The sequence below is a fragment of the Salvia splendens genome, chromosome 9, assembly GCF_004379255.2.
Source record: "Salvia splendens isolate huo1 chromosome 9, SspV2, whole genome shotgun sequence".
In the NCBI taxonomy this organism is placed as follows: Eukaryota; Viridiplantae; Streptophyta; class Magnoliopsida; order Lamiales; family Lamiaceae; genus Salvia; species Salvia splendens.
In genome coordinates this window covers 4,473,783-4,487,954 of record NC_056040.1, presented here as the reverse complement: position 1 = coordinate 4,487,954, position 14,172 = coordinate 4,473,783, and the positions used below count along the sequence as shown (strand labels likewise).

The window sequence follows — 14,172 nt, the reverse complement described above, 5'->3', positions numbered from 1 at the left end:
GTCTTTTGTTTCTCTTTTTGGCAAGCTGGATCCGAATAAATTTAGGTGTTAGCAAATGGAGGAGCAAGATAGGCCAATCATCAAATCTTGGGGTCTAATACAATTAAAGTACCCTCCCAATTCATTAAACAAACCCATAAATGATCTTATCTTATTTATGGGTTGGATTAGACTTTTAGATATATACTTAATTAGGACCATATTAGCTTATTCATAATGTAAGTGATAAGTTGGAATGTAAAATAAAGCAATTTGCTCATAAATCATAAATGCCACATGCCATGCCTCCACAGCCAAACAACATTACTTTTGTATTTTTCCTTCCTCGATCAATATGTATTTAATTCTTCTTTCCCAATATCCCATTTGGATCGGATATTCAAAGACACCATGTTTCTTCATAATTTTCAAGACTTTTAATATTAGAGACAAATTTAATTATTACTGCTATAAACTTCTTACGTGTACCAAGAGTGAGCAACTATTGCTTTGTTAGTCGTCCACCACGACCACAAAACTTTCATTTCTAAACACTCATCTTTCTAATTTACGCACAATATACACACACGGTCTACCATCTCAACTCACTATTTGCTCGAGACTGGAACATTTTCTCTACCAACCAAATACTAAAATACATACCTAACATTGTATCGAACATATAAAATTTAGTAGTAATAATATTATTAGAGGGAAGACTAGTCAATCTATAGGTAATATATATCTGCATAAAATCTAAACTTACTGCATGGTTATTATTACTACTATTAGATATTCTCTCTCTCTTTCTAGTGCTTATATGTATAGCTGAGCCCTCTTGACATTGCAACAGAATCAGAACCATAATCTGATACCATAGAGAGAGATTGAAAGAGAGTAACAATCATCATCCAATTCTTGAGAATCTCTCTCCTATCCCTTTCTAAAAAATTTCCTTGTTCCAATTCAAAAAACATGGCAGCCTTTTCATCAACATCATTTCAGCAGCACCACCCTTTTCTCCTTGACTCTCTCAATTTCCTCCCAAACTCCTCCACCATTCATCACCAAAACCTAATTCAAACCACACCCAATGATTTTCTCCCAAACATGGATAACAATTCCTCTTCAATTGTGACTGATCATGATAAGCATGAAAGCAGTGACCAAATCACTCAACACTTCATGGATAAAAAGAGGAAATGCAAGCCGCGGTCTTGCGCGAATTCTGCTCAATCCAAGGTTACTATTTTTATTTCACATGTTAATTATTAATTTTTTTTCCTTTACATGGCTTGTAATTTTATGTGTATTGTTATAGGATAAGAGAGAATTGAAGGGAAAGAAGCAGAAGAAAATAAAAGATGATGAAGAAAAGAAGAATAATTCCAAGGAAAATAAAGCTGCAGACTACATACATGTAAGGGCTAGGAGGGGCCAAGCTACTGACAGTCACAGTCTTGCTGAGAGGGTATATTAATTTCACATATTTTTTAATTTGATTTATTTATTTTAATTTGGACAAAAATTATATAGTGCTGTGTGTATATATCAGGTAAGGAGAGAGAGAATAAGTGAAAGAATGAAGCTCCTACAGACTCTTGTTCCTGGTTGTGACAAGGTGAATTCTTCAACTTCATCAATTTAATTTGGGAAAAATATTGATATTATTAATTAATTTTAGTTTGTTTAGATGTGTTTTGGTGACAGCTTCATGTGGTTTTGTGTGACAAACAGGTAACTGGGAAGGCCCTCATGTTGGATGAAATTATTAATTATGTCCAGTCCCTCCAAAATCAAGTTGAGGTGATTATTTATTTATATAATACCATGCTAGCTAATTCTTTTTATATTTCACTAATTTATATTTTTTGCAGTTTCTCTCAATGAAGCTTGCTTCTGTGAATCCCATGTTCTATGACTTTGGGGTGGATTTAGAATCATTCATGATCAGGCCTGATCAGGTACACATATATGTTTTCTTTAATTCAACAACTATTTAATTTTACTTTTCATGTTTGTTTCTAATTATATATATATATATCCAATGTATAAATCTGATAATGAAATTTGCATGCAGGAACTAAGTGACTTGCAATCTCCAATGCCAAGCATGCAAGAATGCAGCCCTACAACAGCCAACAACTCTAATTTTCTTGAAAATCCTATTGTATTTCAACAACCCCAACTTCCATGTGTCCTCCCACACCCACAGGTAAATTATGCATTTACATTTAATAATTTTTTTAGTTTTTGTATATAATTTTTTTAGACTATTTTAATGTAAGATGGATAAATTATACTACTATCATTTTCAGGGAAGCAGACAGACCTTGTGGGAAGTGGATGAGCATCGGATTCAACAACAGCCTGTTTTCATTCCATTAATATAAATTCCAGCATCTGCCCTACAACCATCTGGTTAGCACTCATTCACTGTCTCAAAATAGTTCTACTATTATTTTGTTAAATAATTAATCGAGTGTATACAGTGGTTTAATTTGAAAGAGTTATTTTGCCATTTATTTGATAATGGACTAAACATTTATGTCTTTTAATTTATAACTTGATATCTATGCTAAAAGTGTTTAATATTTTTACTAACAAATTGTTTTCTCCCATGAATCTTTTCAGGTATGTTGTAAAAAATTGATATTGATCGAGGAAGAAGGACTGGGAAATCAAAGCTAATGCTCATAATATTTCTAATTAAAAAAGGGGGAAAAATTCAAGTCGCGTTTATAGATTTTATGAGTATCAGATCCCTTTGTTCCTCTTTAGAATTTGACTCTCAAAATGGCAGCACATTTTCCTGTGCTTGTAAGTTTAGGCACAAATTATGTAATAGGAAAAGATTTATAATTAGCATTTCCATGCGTTGAGAATATAGTACTGTATTTAATTAATGTTGTGAATTAGTATATTATATAATTTTATTATATCTTATTCTTGCCGACATATGGTTATTTCAATGAATTCAATAGATCAACTTATTTTCTCGTATATTTCATTCAAAAATATAATGTATTTTTGTTAATTCTAGTAATTTAGTCGTGAGATTATAAACCGTGCATTAATTGACCATTAAGTAGTAGGATACGTAAATTTTCTTATCACAACATGATTATGTGACTTATGTCTGATTAAGAGGACAAATCTCTAAAACTATATTTTTGGGTAGGGGTGGCCAATTTTAAGGGTTGGTTTGGATTGTTATCGTGTCAACCCGATACGATCCAACCCGATAATGTCTAACTTGTTATTGAAATTCTAAACTCGAACATGAATCCGGTATGTTACCTTCAAACTAGGGGTGTCGAAACGGGTACCCGTACCCGGAGAACCGGGTACCCGTACCCGTTTGTAGCCAAAATCTTTGTCCCGTTACCCGACCCGCACAGTGACGGGTACCCGCCTTGTCGGGTACGGGTATCCCGTACCCGACAGGTGGGTACCCGTACCCGACCCGTTTAAAATATATTCATCACGTTGTCCTAAAAATCATTCGGATTCGAATTCGCCCAAACACTTACCCTACCTCATTCAAAACTGAAATTCAAAGTTAGCACCAACAACTTCTCACTAATAATGTTACCCAATCAATCAATATATACAGAACACCGAGGTTCCTAACACATATTATAGTTTCCCATGATATATTCTTATATTAACAGAATAGTATCAATTGCTGACAACCAACTCACCATGCACCAGCTTGATAAAAAATTAATTTACCAAATACTCATCCAGCACATAGGTTACGTGTTATAATTTTAAAACTCATCCCCAAATACTTGCCACCTAAATCTATATTTTAATGCATAAAGAGGTTGCATGAGAGAGTATGCAATATTTTGTAAACACAGAACAAAATCTTATTTCAGTTTTAATAATTTCCAACGCCGTTTCTTAGGAATTGGGGCAGCAATCTGGAAGTTATTGACTTGAGCCCGCTACCCGTTTCGACACCCCTACTTCAAACACAAACTCGTTAATGACATGATATAATATGTGTTGACATACATGATGACGACCTGAACCTGATTTACACATTTAAAACTAGATATTATACGATTAAACCCGATTTCCAATAACTTACAGATAAAAACTAAAGTCTAATTTTATATAATTAAAATAATAGCATTATTTTTAATGGACCACCAATCTGAACTCAATCCAATCCGAAATTATCAAGTATATGAAACTAAACTAATGCATCCCTGATAGGATACCTGCAATGCGTCCCTAACACGTTTCATCCCCCCGAAACACGATACATGGGACATATTTTGGATGCCTAGATGCATGATTGCCAAACTATATACTCGCTCTATCCTTTAAAAATATGAATTATTTCTATTTTTAAGTCCGTCTTTTAAAATTATAAACTTTTTAAATTGAAAAATTAATGAGGTAAGACTCATTCTGCATTAATATTATTTTTAATTGCTTTATTTTTTTTATCTCTCTTATTTTATCCATTGTGAATTAAAACTATTACCCATTCTAAAGTTTATATTTTAAAGTAATTGTTGGAGTATATGAACTAATTTTTTTATAATTTTTAAGTGCTGATTGGAGTATATAAATAACTTTTTTAATTTGGTTTAAATATAGAATGGACATCTGACCAAGTCTGTTTCAAATAAAAGATATGATCTACAGAGCTTTAAAATTCTTCTAGGCGACAAAATTATTAAATAGTGCTATGAATTATTGAGAGCCGTGTTTTATATCACGTGACAAAATTTGTTATCGTGTATATAGGTAATACTCCCTCCATTTGCCAATAAATATTTTATATTAATATTTAGAGATTGTGATCATCGCTAAATATTCTATTTTATTTTTAGTTTTAGTAAATAATTCGACTAATTCATATCACTATAAAATAAGTTAGAAAATTTTAAATTCGAAGTATGACTTTTTGAAAAGATTACTGTATTAAATTAAATTCTAACAGAAAATGTACAATTTTCTAACCGAAAGTTGTCGCACATGCATGATGTTTATGAACCTTAAGATGGTAGTGGTAGGGTTATTATGAAGATCCTCGTTCTCGGCGATATGAAATGACGATTTCTGAAAATTAATAAGAGGCATTTCCACCTCTGATCCTTCACTAGATAAGTACTCCTTCCATACACGCTCTCAAGATTGAATTTGGTGAGAATCATTAGCTGCATTAAGCTTTGATGCTAGGAGTTGTAGTCTAACGCATGAATTAACTCGATAGAATTTGAGTATAACATGCATGATGCATGAGCTATGTAGGGTCTAATAATGTATCCCATTTAACAAGAAGAAGCAAGTCAACCTCGAAGGGGTTGGATTAGGGTTAGGGTTAGGGTTAGGGTTAGGGTTAGGAGGTAAGGTTAGATCCGAAGTTGAGTCAATTCGATTGCGAGGTATAGACTTAGTTAGTCCAAATGTTAACAGCTGAATGTCAGATTGCTTTTTTTTCATAACCTTTAATACAATCATATTGAGAGATGTGCATGCGATTCTGGTAAGATTAATCATTACAAGACAACAAAATAAATCAATTATTCCTTTCCTTCTTTCGAAACAAACATAAAATATTTTTTGCTTTTCTTAATTTAATTCCATTTAGTAGCATATAAAGTCAGACAAGTGACATTAACATAAGAAGTCCTTAAATAGCATTAACAAAAGAAAGGGACTTCTATCAAAAATCATAATCAAACCAATTCAATTCAAATAACCTAAACCAACCATAAATTATTCCCTCCGTCCCAAAAAAAATAAGGACAATTAGGACGGTACGAGAATTAATGCATGATTAGTTAAATAAGAGAGATGAAGAGAATAATAGTTAAAATAGTATTGGTGGATTAGTGTGACCCACATTATTATTAATGTTTATTAGTGGGCCCTAGATAGTGGTATAAGTTGTAAACAAATTCATTTATATGGGTAATGAATTTGAGAGAACTTTCCTTAAATGGAAATTGGATATTTTTATGGGACGGGTGAAAAGAAAAGTATCCTTATTTTTAAGGGACGGGGAATATGAGTTTTCTCTCTAGTTCAAGGGATTGCAAGCCAATAAAAAAAGACCACACTCTTCATTTTAATATGATAATTACTAGGTTTTTATAAGATGATTATTAATTAATTATTTAACAATTATGTAAGTCTACTAATTAGAACTAAGAGATGATTCTCACGTCTGGATATAAAAAATGGGAAGGCTATCATAATCTTTATTTTCATCTTTTACTAGGACATCTTAATCATTTCACAGCTCTCATATTTTTTGTGTATTTTTAAATGTAAGTGGTTTTTTTCTTGAATCTATTGAATATTTCAAAATAAGAAGAATAAAAATAAAGATGGACAGTAGCTACTATTATTAAAAATATTAATAAGTCAGAATACATGAATATAAGTTACAACCATGCTTAAAACAAAAGTACTAATTAAGAATCACACAAGATTAATCAGAACAATAAATGCCTATACAGTGATAATAAATCAAAACACTAAAAACCCAAAAACCTATTGTGTAATAAACCTATATATGTTAAAGAGTGAACTACAAAATTAGCCTCTGTGTATGGGTAATCGAACACTGGAGGTACCCATGTTTCAAAAATGCGCCAGACGCCTCTATGTATGGATATAATATCATTTGAAGTCATTTTTCATTATTTACGGTCTTCCATGCCCTTCTCACCGTCCTTTTTTCCAAAATGCAACTAAGGACATTTCGGTCTTTTCAATATTTCATCATTACATATCATTAATATAAATAAATTTGAATTTTAAGAATATTGTAAAATAAATTATTAAAATATTAGTTTTTATATAAACATAATACCAATAAATTATAAATACTAGAAATTATAATACACATGTTATCATCGAATGTTTTAATGGTAATTAAATATATTTTATTCTCCAATTATTTTTCTTAAGAAATACTAATAAAGATTAAAGTATACTAATAATATATAAAAATCATTTTCCCTCGCTCTTTTAAAACTCATTTATACTAGGAATATGTGAAATAATGGAAAGACATTAATGCCCTTGGACTGGCATTTTGGAAATAAATTGAGGATGAGAAAGGCATGAAAGACCGTAAATCGTGAAAAGGGACTTCAAATGATATTATACCCATACGCAGAGGCGTCTGGTGTATTTTTTGAAACATGAGTACCTCCAACGTTCGATTAACTATACATAGGGGCTAATTTTGTAGTTCACTTTTTGTTAAAAATATTAATAGTCAAAAAATATATAGCAACTTACTTTTGTGTAAACACATGTTATTCACGAATTGATAGCTTTAATTGATCACCTCCAAATGGATTACAAATTTCCACATTGCATGCTTAAAAAACTTATAGCAAAAGTTTTCGAAAAGATGCAAAACCAAATATATTTGATACCAAAAACTACATATTTCCAACAGCTACTTTACTCAAAAATGGAAGTTGAGTCATTGTTGATAAGGGGCTTCAAGATTTTTGCCACTTCTGATGGAGCCACCGTCATAAAGAAAAGAGACGAATGAATTGCGATAAAAAAAAATTAAGTATTCTGTATTGCATATGTCAAATCACACACACACACATGTATATATATGTGGCGTTATTACATAACTAAAACATCCCAGAAACAACTGGAGAAACATGAACAGTATTGATGAGATCTATGTCGAAAAAGAAAAGAAAATAAAGCATAACTTGTGGCTTCTAACTTGACATTTCAAGAAGTGATAAGAAACTGATTAATTAGTGGTTTAATTCGTCATATCTAATTAAAGTAAATGGATGAGTTAGTATTTATTATATTTGATATTACTAGCTACGCGCTCTTATAGTCTTATATAGATGGACAATCTATGAGCCCACTATTGATTAAGATGAGACATTCATATATTAAAAACACAAGAAAAAAAAAATTGTGGAAGCGTCTCGAACATCTCTGTGGAGCGCTTTGTACATTTAATGCTTGCTTTTACCATACATTCACATATTTTATCCATGTACAATTCATTTACCATGCAATTTTATACTATATGATGTATGTATATTAAGGAATTGTCAAGTCATTCCATGTAAAACATTTGAAAAATGTGAATATTTAATGTATTTTGTTTGCTGCTGAATTTGGTATAGAGCATTTTTTAAATCAACTCTTGTTTTTCATCCTTGCAGTGGAAATGAAATGGGAGAGAATGAATTGAAAAGAAAAGTTAAAAAGTGTTTATATGTATATGTAACGTAGCTTTCGAAATGACTAGAATTATAAGTTAATGCATGTAGTAGAATAGGAGGTTTGATTGAGATCTGTCATTTCGTAACGCTTTAATTGTGTTTCGTTGAAACATCCTAGTCATGCCTCGAAGCACCTAGCTAGCCACCTAGATCCACATCTAGGATTTTTTATATACTCTATATAAATTCTTTCATATAGTACGTGATAGTTCACAATTATCTCAGTAGCAATTGTCATATGCAAGAGAAAAGATGAACGTCAAAACGATGTAGGACAAGAATTAATAAGAGTTTCAACATATCTATCTAAGTGTAGTTTGGAATGCATATTGAAATTTTATGCGTGAATTAAATCTAGAGATCTGCACGAATGAGCCAATGTACACATCGAACTTTGACACATGAAACAAATTAAGAAATCCATCGTTAATTTGGGATTGCTATGATACATGTTAAAATGGCTAGTTATAATTTATAAAGCCTCATAAGATTGTAGGATTATTATCCAATAATAGTACTCTCTCTGTCCCATAAAAGTATGCACTTTCTAATTTTGGAAACTCTTGTAGATAGAAAAAATAATTAAAGTATTGCTAGTGGAGGAGAATGAGTCTCACCTCATTATAAATTAGAGAGAAAATAGTTTCTAAAATTAGAAAGTGCATACTCTCGTGAGACGGAGGGAGTAATTATTATCAAGTCGACAAGAATGAAGGTTTCAACAAATTTACGTTTTTCCCATGTAGAATTCTTAAGTTTAGTATTTGCATACCCAGTAAGAGGTGGGGGAGGGCTTAAGCCCTTACCCAAATAAAATTTCTACCTTTTTTTCTACTTCTAAAATTTTCAAAATTTTCGAGAACCATCACCAGCCCTCACCAAACTAATGCAATTGAAGATTGAATCTTCGAAAATTAAATGATAGGGAGGGGCTGAAATAACATGGGAACAAAAAGTTGAAGAGGAAAAAGAATAACAATGGCTGCAGCGCGAGGAAGAAGACAATTCTAATAAAATTAATATAGTTATTATAATAATAATAGCTTTCTTTATTAGAGCATCAGTAGTGGCGTGGAATTCCCAAAAACACCTTCTGCCACGTCATACGGACTTCCCACTGCATAGTGACGGACATCCCGAAGGACTTCCCCGAAGAACTTCCCACAATTAAAAAAATCCACAAATTCACAAATTAAATAATTTCCGGAATTAAATAATTTACGGAATTAAAATTTCGACACAAATAGGGATTCCATTAAATAAAAAAAGAAAAGTACATTTCACCAAATTAAAAAAACATTTCAATAATTAAAAACTATATCAACGACGACCCATCCGCTGCCATACTTCTTCAATAATATCGTTCTGGAGCCGAACATGGGCTTGTCTTTGGCGCATGTCGGCAAATGCACGGACTCGGTCGACATCGTCATGGGGTATCCCCATGCGTACATTGCTAGTGGCCATGTCGTGGCTTGGACCCGCAGCACCAGCATCATCATTGGTCCAATCAGTCAGTGTTGGACCTTCATCTTCGACAATCATGTTGTGCATGATAATACATGTGTACATGATGTCGGTGATGCTGTCAACATACCACAGCCGTGTTGGACACTTCACTGACGCTCATCGAGCCTGGAGCACACCAAATGTCCGCTCCACATCTTTGCGCGCTGCCTCCTGGCGACCCGTAAAATATATCTTCTTTTCATCTCCTGGGCATCTGATCGTCTTCACAAAGACGGACCACATAGGGTATATCTCATCCGCCAAATAATAGCTCATATTGTGCTGGTTGCCGTTGGTGACGAAGTTGATGGCCGGACCAACGCTCATGCACTGCTCGTTGAAAAGGGGCGACGAATGGAGGACGTTGATGTCGTTGTTAGACCCGGCTACTCCAAAATAGGCATGTCAAATCCACAGTCGGTAGTCAGCTACCGCTTCAAGGATCATCGTGGGATTCTTGGCCTTGAAACCAGTAGTGTACATCCATTTCCAGGCAGCGGGGCAGTTCTTCCATTCCCAGTGCATACAATCTATGCTGCCTAACATCCCCGGAAACCCGTGCTGATTCCCGTGAATATCCAGCAGAGCCTGACAACCTTCGGGGGTAGGCCTCCGAAGATACCTATCCCCGAATATCTCCCTAACGCCCTGAAAAAAATACTTCAGGCAATCACGGGCAGTCGTCTCGCCGATGTGGAGGTACTCGTTGAACATGTCGGTCGCGCCTCCGTATGCCAGCTGCCTGATTGCGACAGTGCACTTTTGAATCGGCGTGTGGCCGGGTTTACCAGCTACATCCTCCCATACTCTGAAATACTCGTATCGACGCTCCAAAGCGCTCACGATACACAGAAAGAGCGGACGATGCATCCTAAACAGTCGTCGGAACAGGTTCTCCCCAAACCGTGGCTCCGGCACAAAGTAATCCTCATACAACCGAGCGTGGGCAGCGAGGTGGTCACGGGGTATTATAGTTTGACGATGGATGGGTCGAGGTACCGCCAGCGCCAAGGCCGCTTGTTCCTCCCTCTCCGCTGATTCCCGCACACGTGCATGAATCAGACGCATCATGTGTTCATAATGTCTACCACTACCACTACCACTACCACTACCACTACCAGCCATTCCGGATATATAAAAGAAATGTAGAGAGAGAAACTTGTTAAAATAAGTGGTGCGAATGAAATGCAATTCAACGAGCCGTATATATAGAAATTTTTAAAAAAATTAATGCAATAAACGGGAATTCCGCGCGGACGTCCGTGTGAGTCAACGCAATGGCCGTCGCGACGGAATTCCGCGTAACACCGCGGAACTGCGGTGTCCTCGGCGGTATTCCGTATCCGTGCATACCATGCACAATGGCGGACGTCCGCTGCGGAATTTCGGCACGCCGGTCGAAATTCCGCCGGGACTGGCGCCATTGTTGATGCTCTTATATTGGGAGTTGTGGTATCGTACTTTTCAAAATGCGGTTAATAATGGAAAAATAAATGTGCTGTGTTAATTTTGTCAAAGAAAAGTAAAATGTGATGTGTTAATTTAGATTTTTGTTTAGTGGACATAAAATTTCAAATTGACTACTTAGTTTTAAATAAATGATGGCCGATTAAATTATGGAAAATTTTGTTTAGTTTTCATAATTTTTCATGTATACTAGTACATTATTATTATGTGAAATTAAGAATGAAAATATGAAAAAATGTGCATTAAAATTGTAATTAAATTTATATAGGATATTGTGATTTATTATATAGAATTAATTTTACTCACTACTTTATGATAACATTTTAATTTATGCATTGACTAGTTTTATGTATAAAATTGTCACTAAATTTATATAGGAGTACATACGACCTTCGTTTTTGAAAAATTGAAATTTTTGAAACCGCACATGTTTTATTAAACAATTATTAAAGTAAACAAAAGATAAAAAGAAAAAGTGATTAAAGTATTCTTAGTGAAGAATGAGTTCTAGTTCATTAGAGAGAAATAAAATTTCTTAAAATAGAAACTTTCTAATTTTAAGTGTTGAACCAAAATAGAAATAATTTCTATTTTTAAAAGACGGAGATAGTATAATAAAGCCCCTACAACCAAAATTTTCTGCGTCTGCCCTTGGGTGTATCCATTTACACATTTTAAGCATTACTATAACTGAAACATCAATTGAAATCACGTATTCAAACTGGAAATAGACACTATAAAATCTTCAACGTGTGTGTGTGTGTGTAAAGATGAATATATATGTTGCGGGTGCATGGTACAATAAAATAGTGTGTAGGCAGTGTATATTAAATGCAATGAGAGAGGTGGTGTGGTTCAAAATTAAAGAGACGAAGTGTCATGAATCAAATTAATCGACGTAGCAGTTTTTGTTGCAACCTAAACGACATTTCTCTGATAAAGAAATCACTATACACGTCTCCCCCACCTTTTCTTATATTTCAATTTCTTCCATCACTTTTATGAAATTTAGTTAACATGTATCCATATATAAAGTCATAATGAAATTAAATACTTTACTAGAAATCATTTTGAATGATATAGCTAGCGACTCAAGTTGCTTCTTTTTAGGAAGCTGCATGAAAACATACAAAATTTGTTAATGTGGAGTGTGAATTAATATATAGTTCAAACTTCAAAATGCATGCAAGAATGATTTAGAAATCTCTCTCTTCACGAGTAAATATATCAATTCAATACTATTATAAGATGTCAGTTACCAAAATTATAAAATAAAAATAATAAGATATGTCGATTTCGCCGCTGAGTACATAAGTACTAAGAGATTATTATGTCACAAATTTGGTGATAACAATGTTTCCTGGCTTCAAAGTATCACCGTCCATCCATACTGTACAAGCTTCAAATATATATATCAACGAAAGTGTCGCTATTAAATCATCTTTATATCTATGGATAACTCACCATCAATATTGTAAACTAGTACACTAGCTATTTCACTTACTGCATTTCTTTTGTCAATGTAAAGTAACAACATACCACCTCAAGGAATAGATTTTTTTATTTTTCTAAAATTAAAAGTTACACCATTTTTTTTTTCATATCCGAAGAGATCGATGCATTTTTAGGAATTATAATTATTCGTTACTAATTAGTAGTAATACGAATATGAACATATAGAGGGAGTAATAGTATTGGAGAGGTAAACTAATATAACTACGATATTTACCATTTGATAAACTAATATAACCACCATATTTATTTTTTTTCATAAAAAATCATTCTCCAAGGAGAGAGGTATTTGAGAAGGTATTATACATTTTCCCATTTTGAAGAGGTATCTTTACCTCCCCATCAATGGAGAGGTAAAATCTTATAATTACCATATTTGCATTCTTTTCATGAAAAACCTTTCTCCAAGGGAAAGGTATGTGAGAAGGTATTACACTTTATATTTTTTAATGCATTTTGTACTACTCTCTCCGTCCCACCTCAAGTGATCAACTTTCCATTTTGGGTTGTCTCATCTCAAGTGATTGATTTCCTTTTTTAGCTAAAAACAAAACTTCAACCATCTCTTACTTTATTCTCTCTTTCTTATTTTATTCTCTCTTACTTTTTCCTCCCTCATACTTTATTCTCTCTACTTTAACTCAATACATATCATTTTCTTAATTCACGTGCCAAAAGAAATCCATCACATGAGATGGGACAGATGGAGTACTATTTTATTTTTAAAAAATAATTTACCTTTCTATATATCTTTTCCCTTTGGAATGTGTTACTTTTTAGAAGGGTGTATTTCACTTTTTAAGAATGCAAATACATAATATACCTTTTTTATATACCTTCTCCCCTTGGAGATAAGAGCATTTTCAATGGAGGAAGGTAAATTGAGAGGTAAGGTCCTATAACTACCATATTTGTCTTCTTTTCATAAAAGTAATAAATTCCAAAGGGAAAAAGGTAAATACCTCTTCCCTTGGAGAATGAATTTTTATGAAGAAAAAGGTAAATATAATAATTATTTCTTTTACCTCTCTCCATTTACTCTTTCCCTTCGAGATGTTATAAGGAGTAAGGGAGCATTATATCTTGGCAGTGGGCACACATATTTTAACATAAAATTAGTAAATTAAATAAAAAAATTATTGAAATTAGTTGGGACTAGAAAAATATACTAGAATTTAGAAGAGATAGAAAAAGTAGGAGACAAGGTATCCATAACTAATCTGCCTAATTATTCAAAATGAAAAAAGACTAAATTTTATGGAGGAAGGAAGCTAAAATAAACAAAGAAAAACTATTGAATTTGGAGGGATATGGTGATAAATATATATACTCCCAAAAAATATGTAAATTCCTGAATCGGAGTGTGCAAGAAAAGGATATTAGGATGTATGTTGTTTTAGTCCACCAACTACGACAATGGTTAAAGAAAATGTGAATATTGTAAAGATACTCCAAT

The 14,172-nt window shown here is 33.2% G+C and overlaps 1 protein-coding gene across 1 annotated transcript; it reads left to right on the top strand.

Annotated features, from left to right (window-relative positions):
- Positions 1–821: 821 nt before the first annotated feature.
- On the top strand, positions 822–2,918 carry LOC121747298 (transcription factor bHLH137-like). Its single transcript, XM_042141307.1, has 8 exons — positions 822–1,221; positions 1,301–1,450; positions 1,535–1,600; positions 1,717–1,785; positions 1,857–1,943; positions 2,060–2,194; positions 2,298–2,400; positions 2,614–2,918. The coding sequence occupies exons 1-7, from the start codon at positions 955–957 to the stop codon at positions 2,370–2,372; spliced, it is 849 nt and encodes a 282-aa protein (XP_041997241.1). The 5' UTR covers positions 822–954; the 3' UTR covers positions 2,373–2,400; positions 2,614–2,918.
- The last annotated feature ends 11,254 nt before the right edge of the window (positions 2,919–14,172 follow it).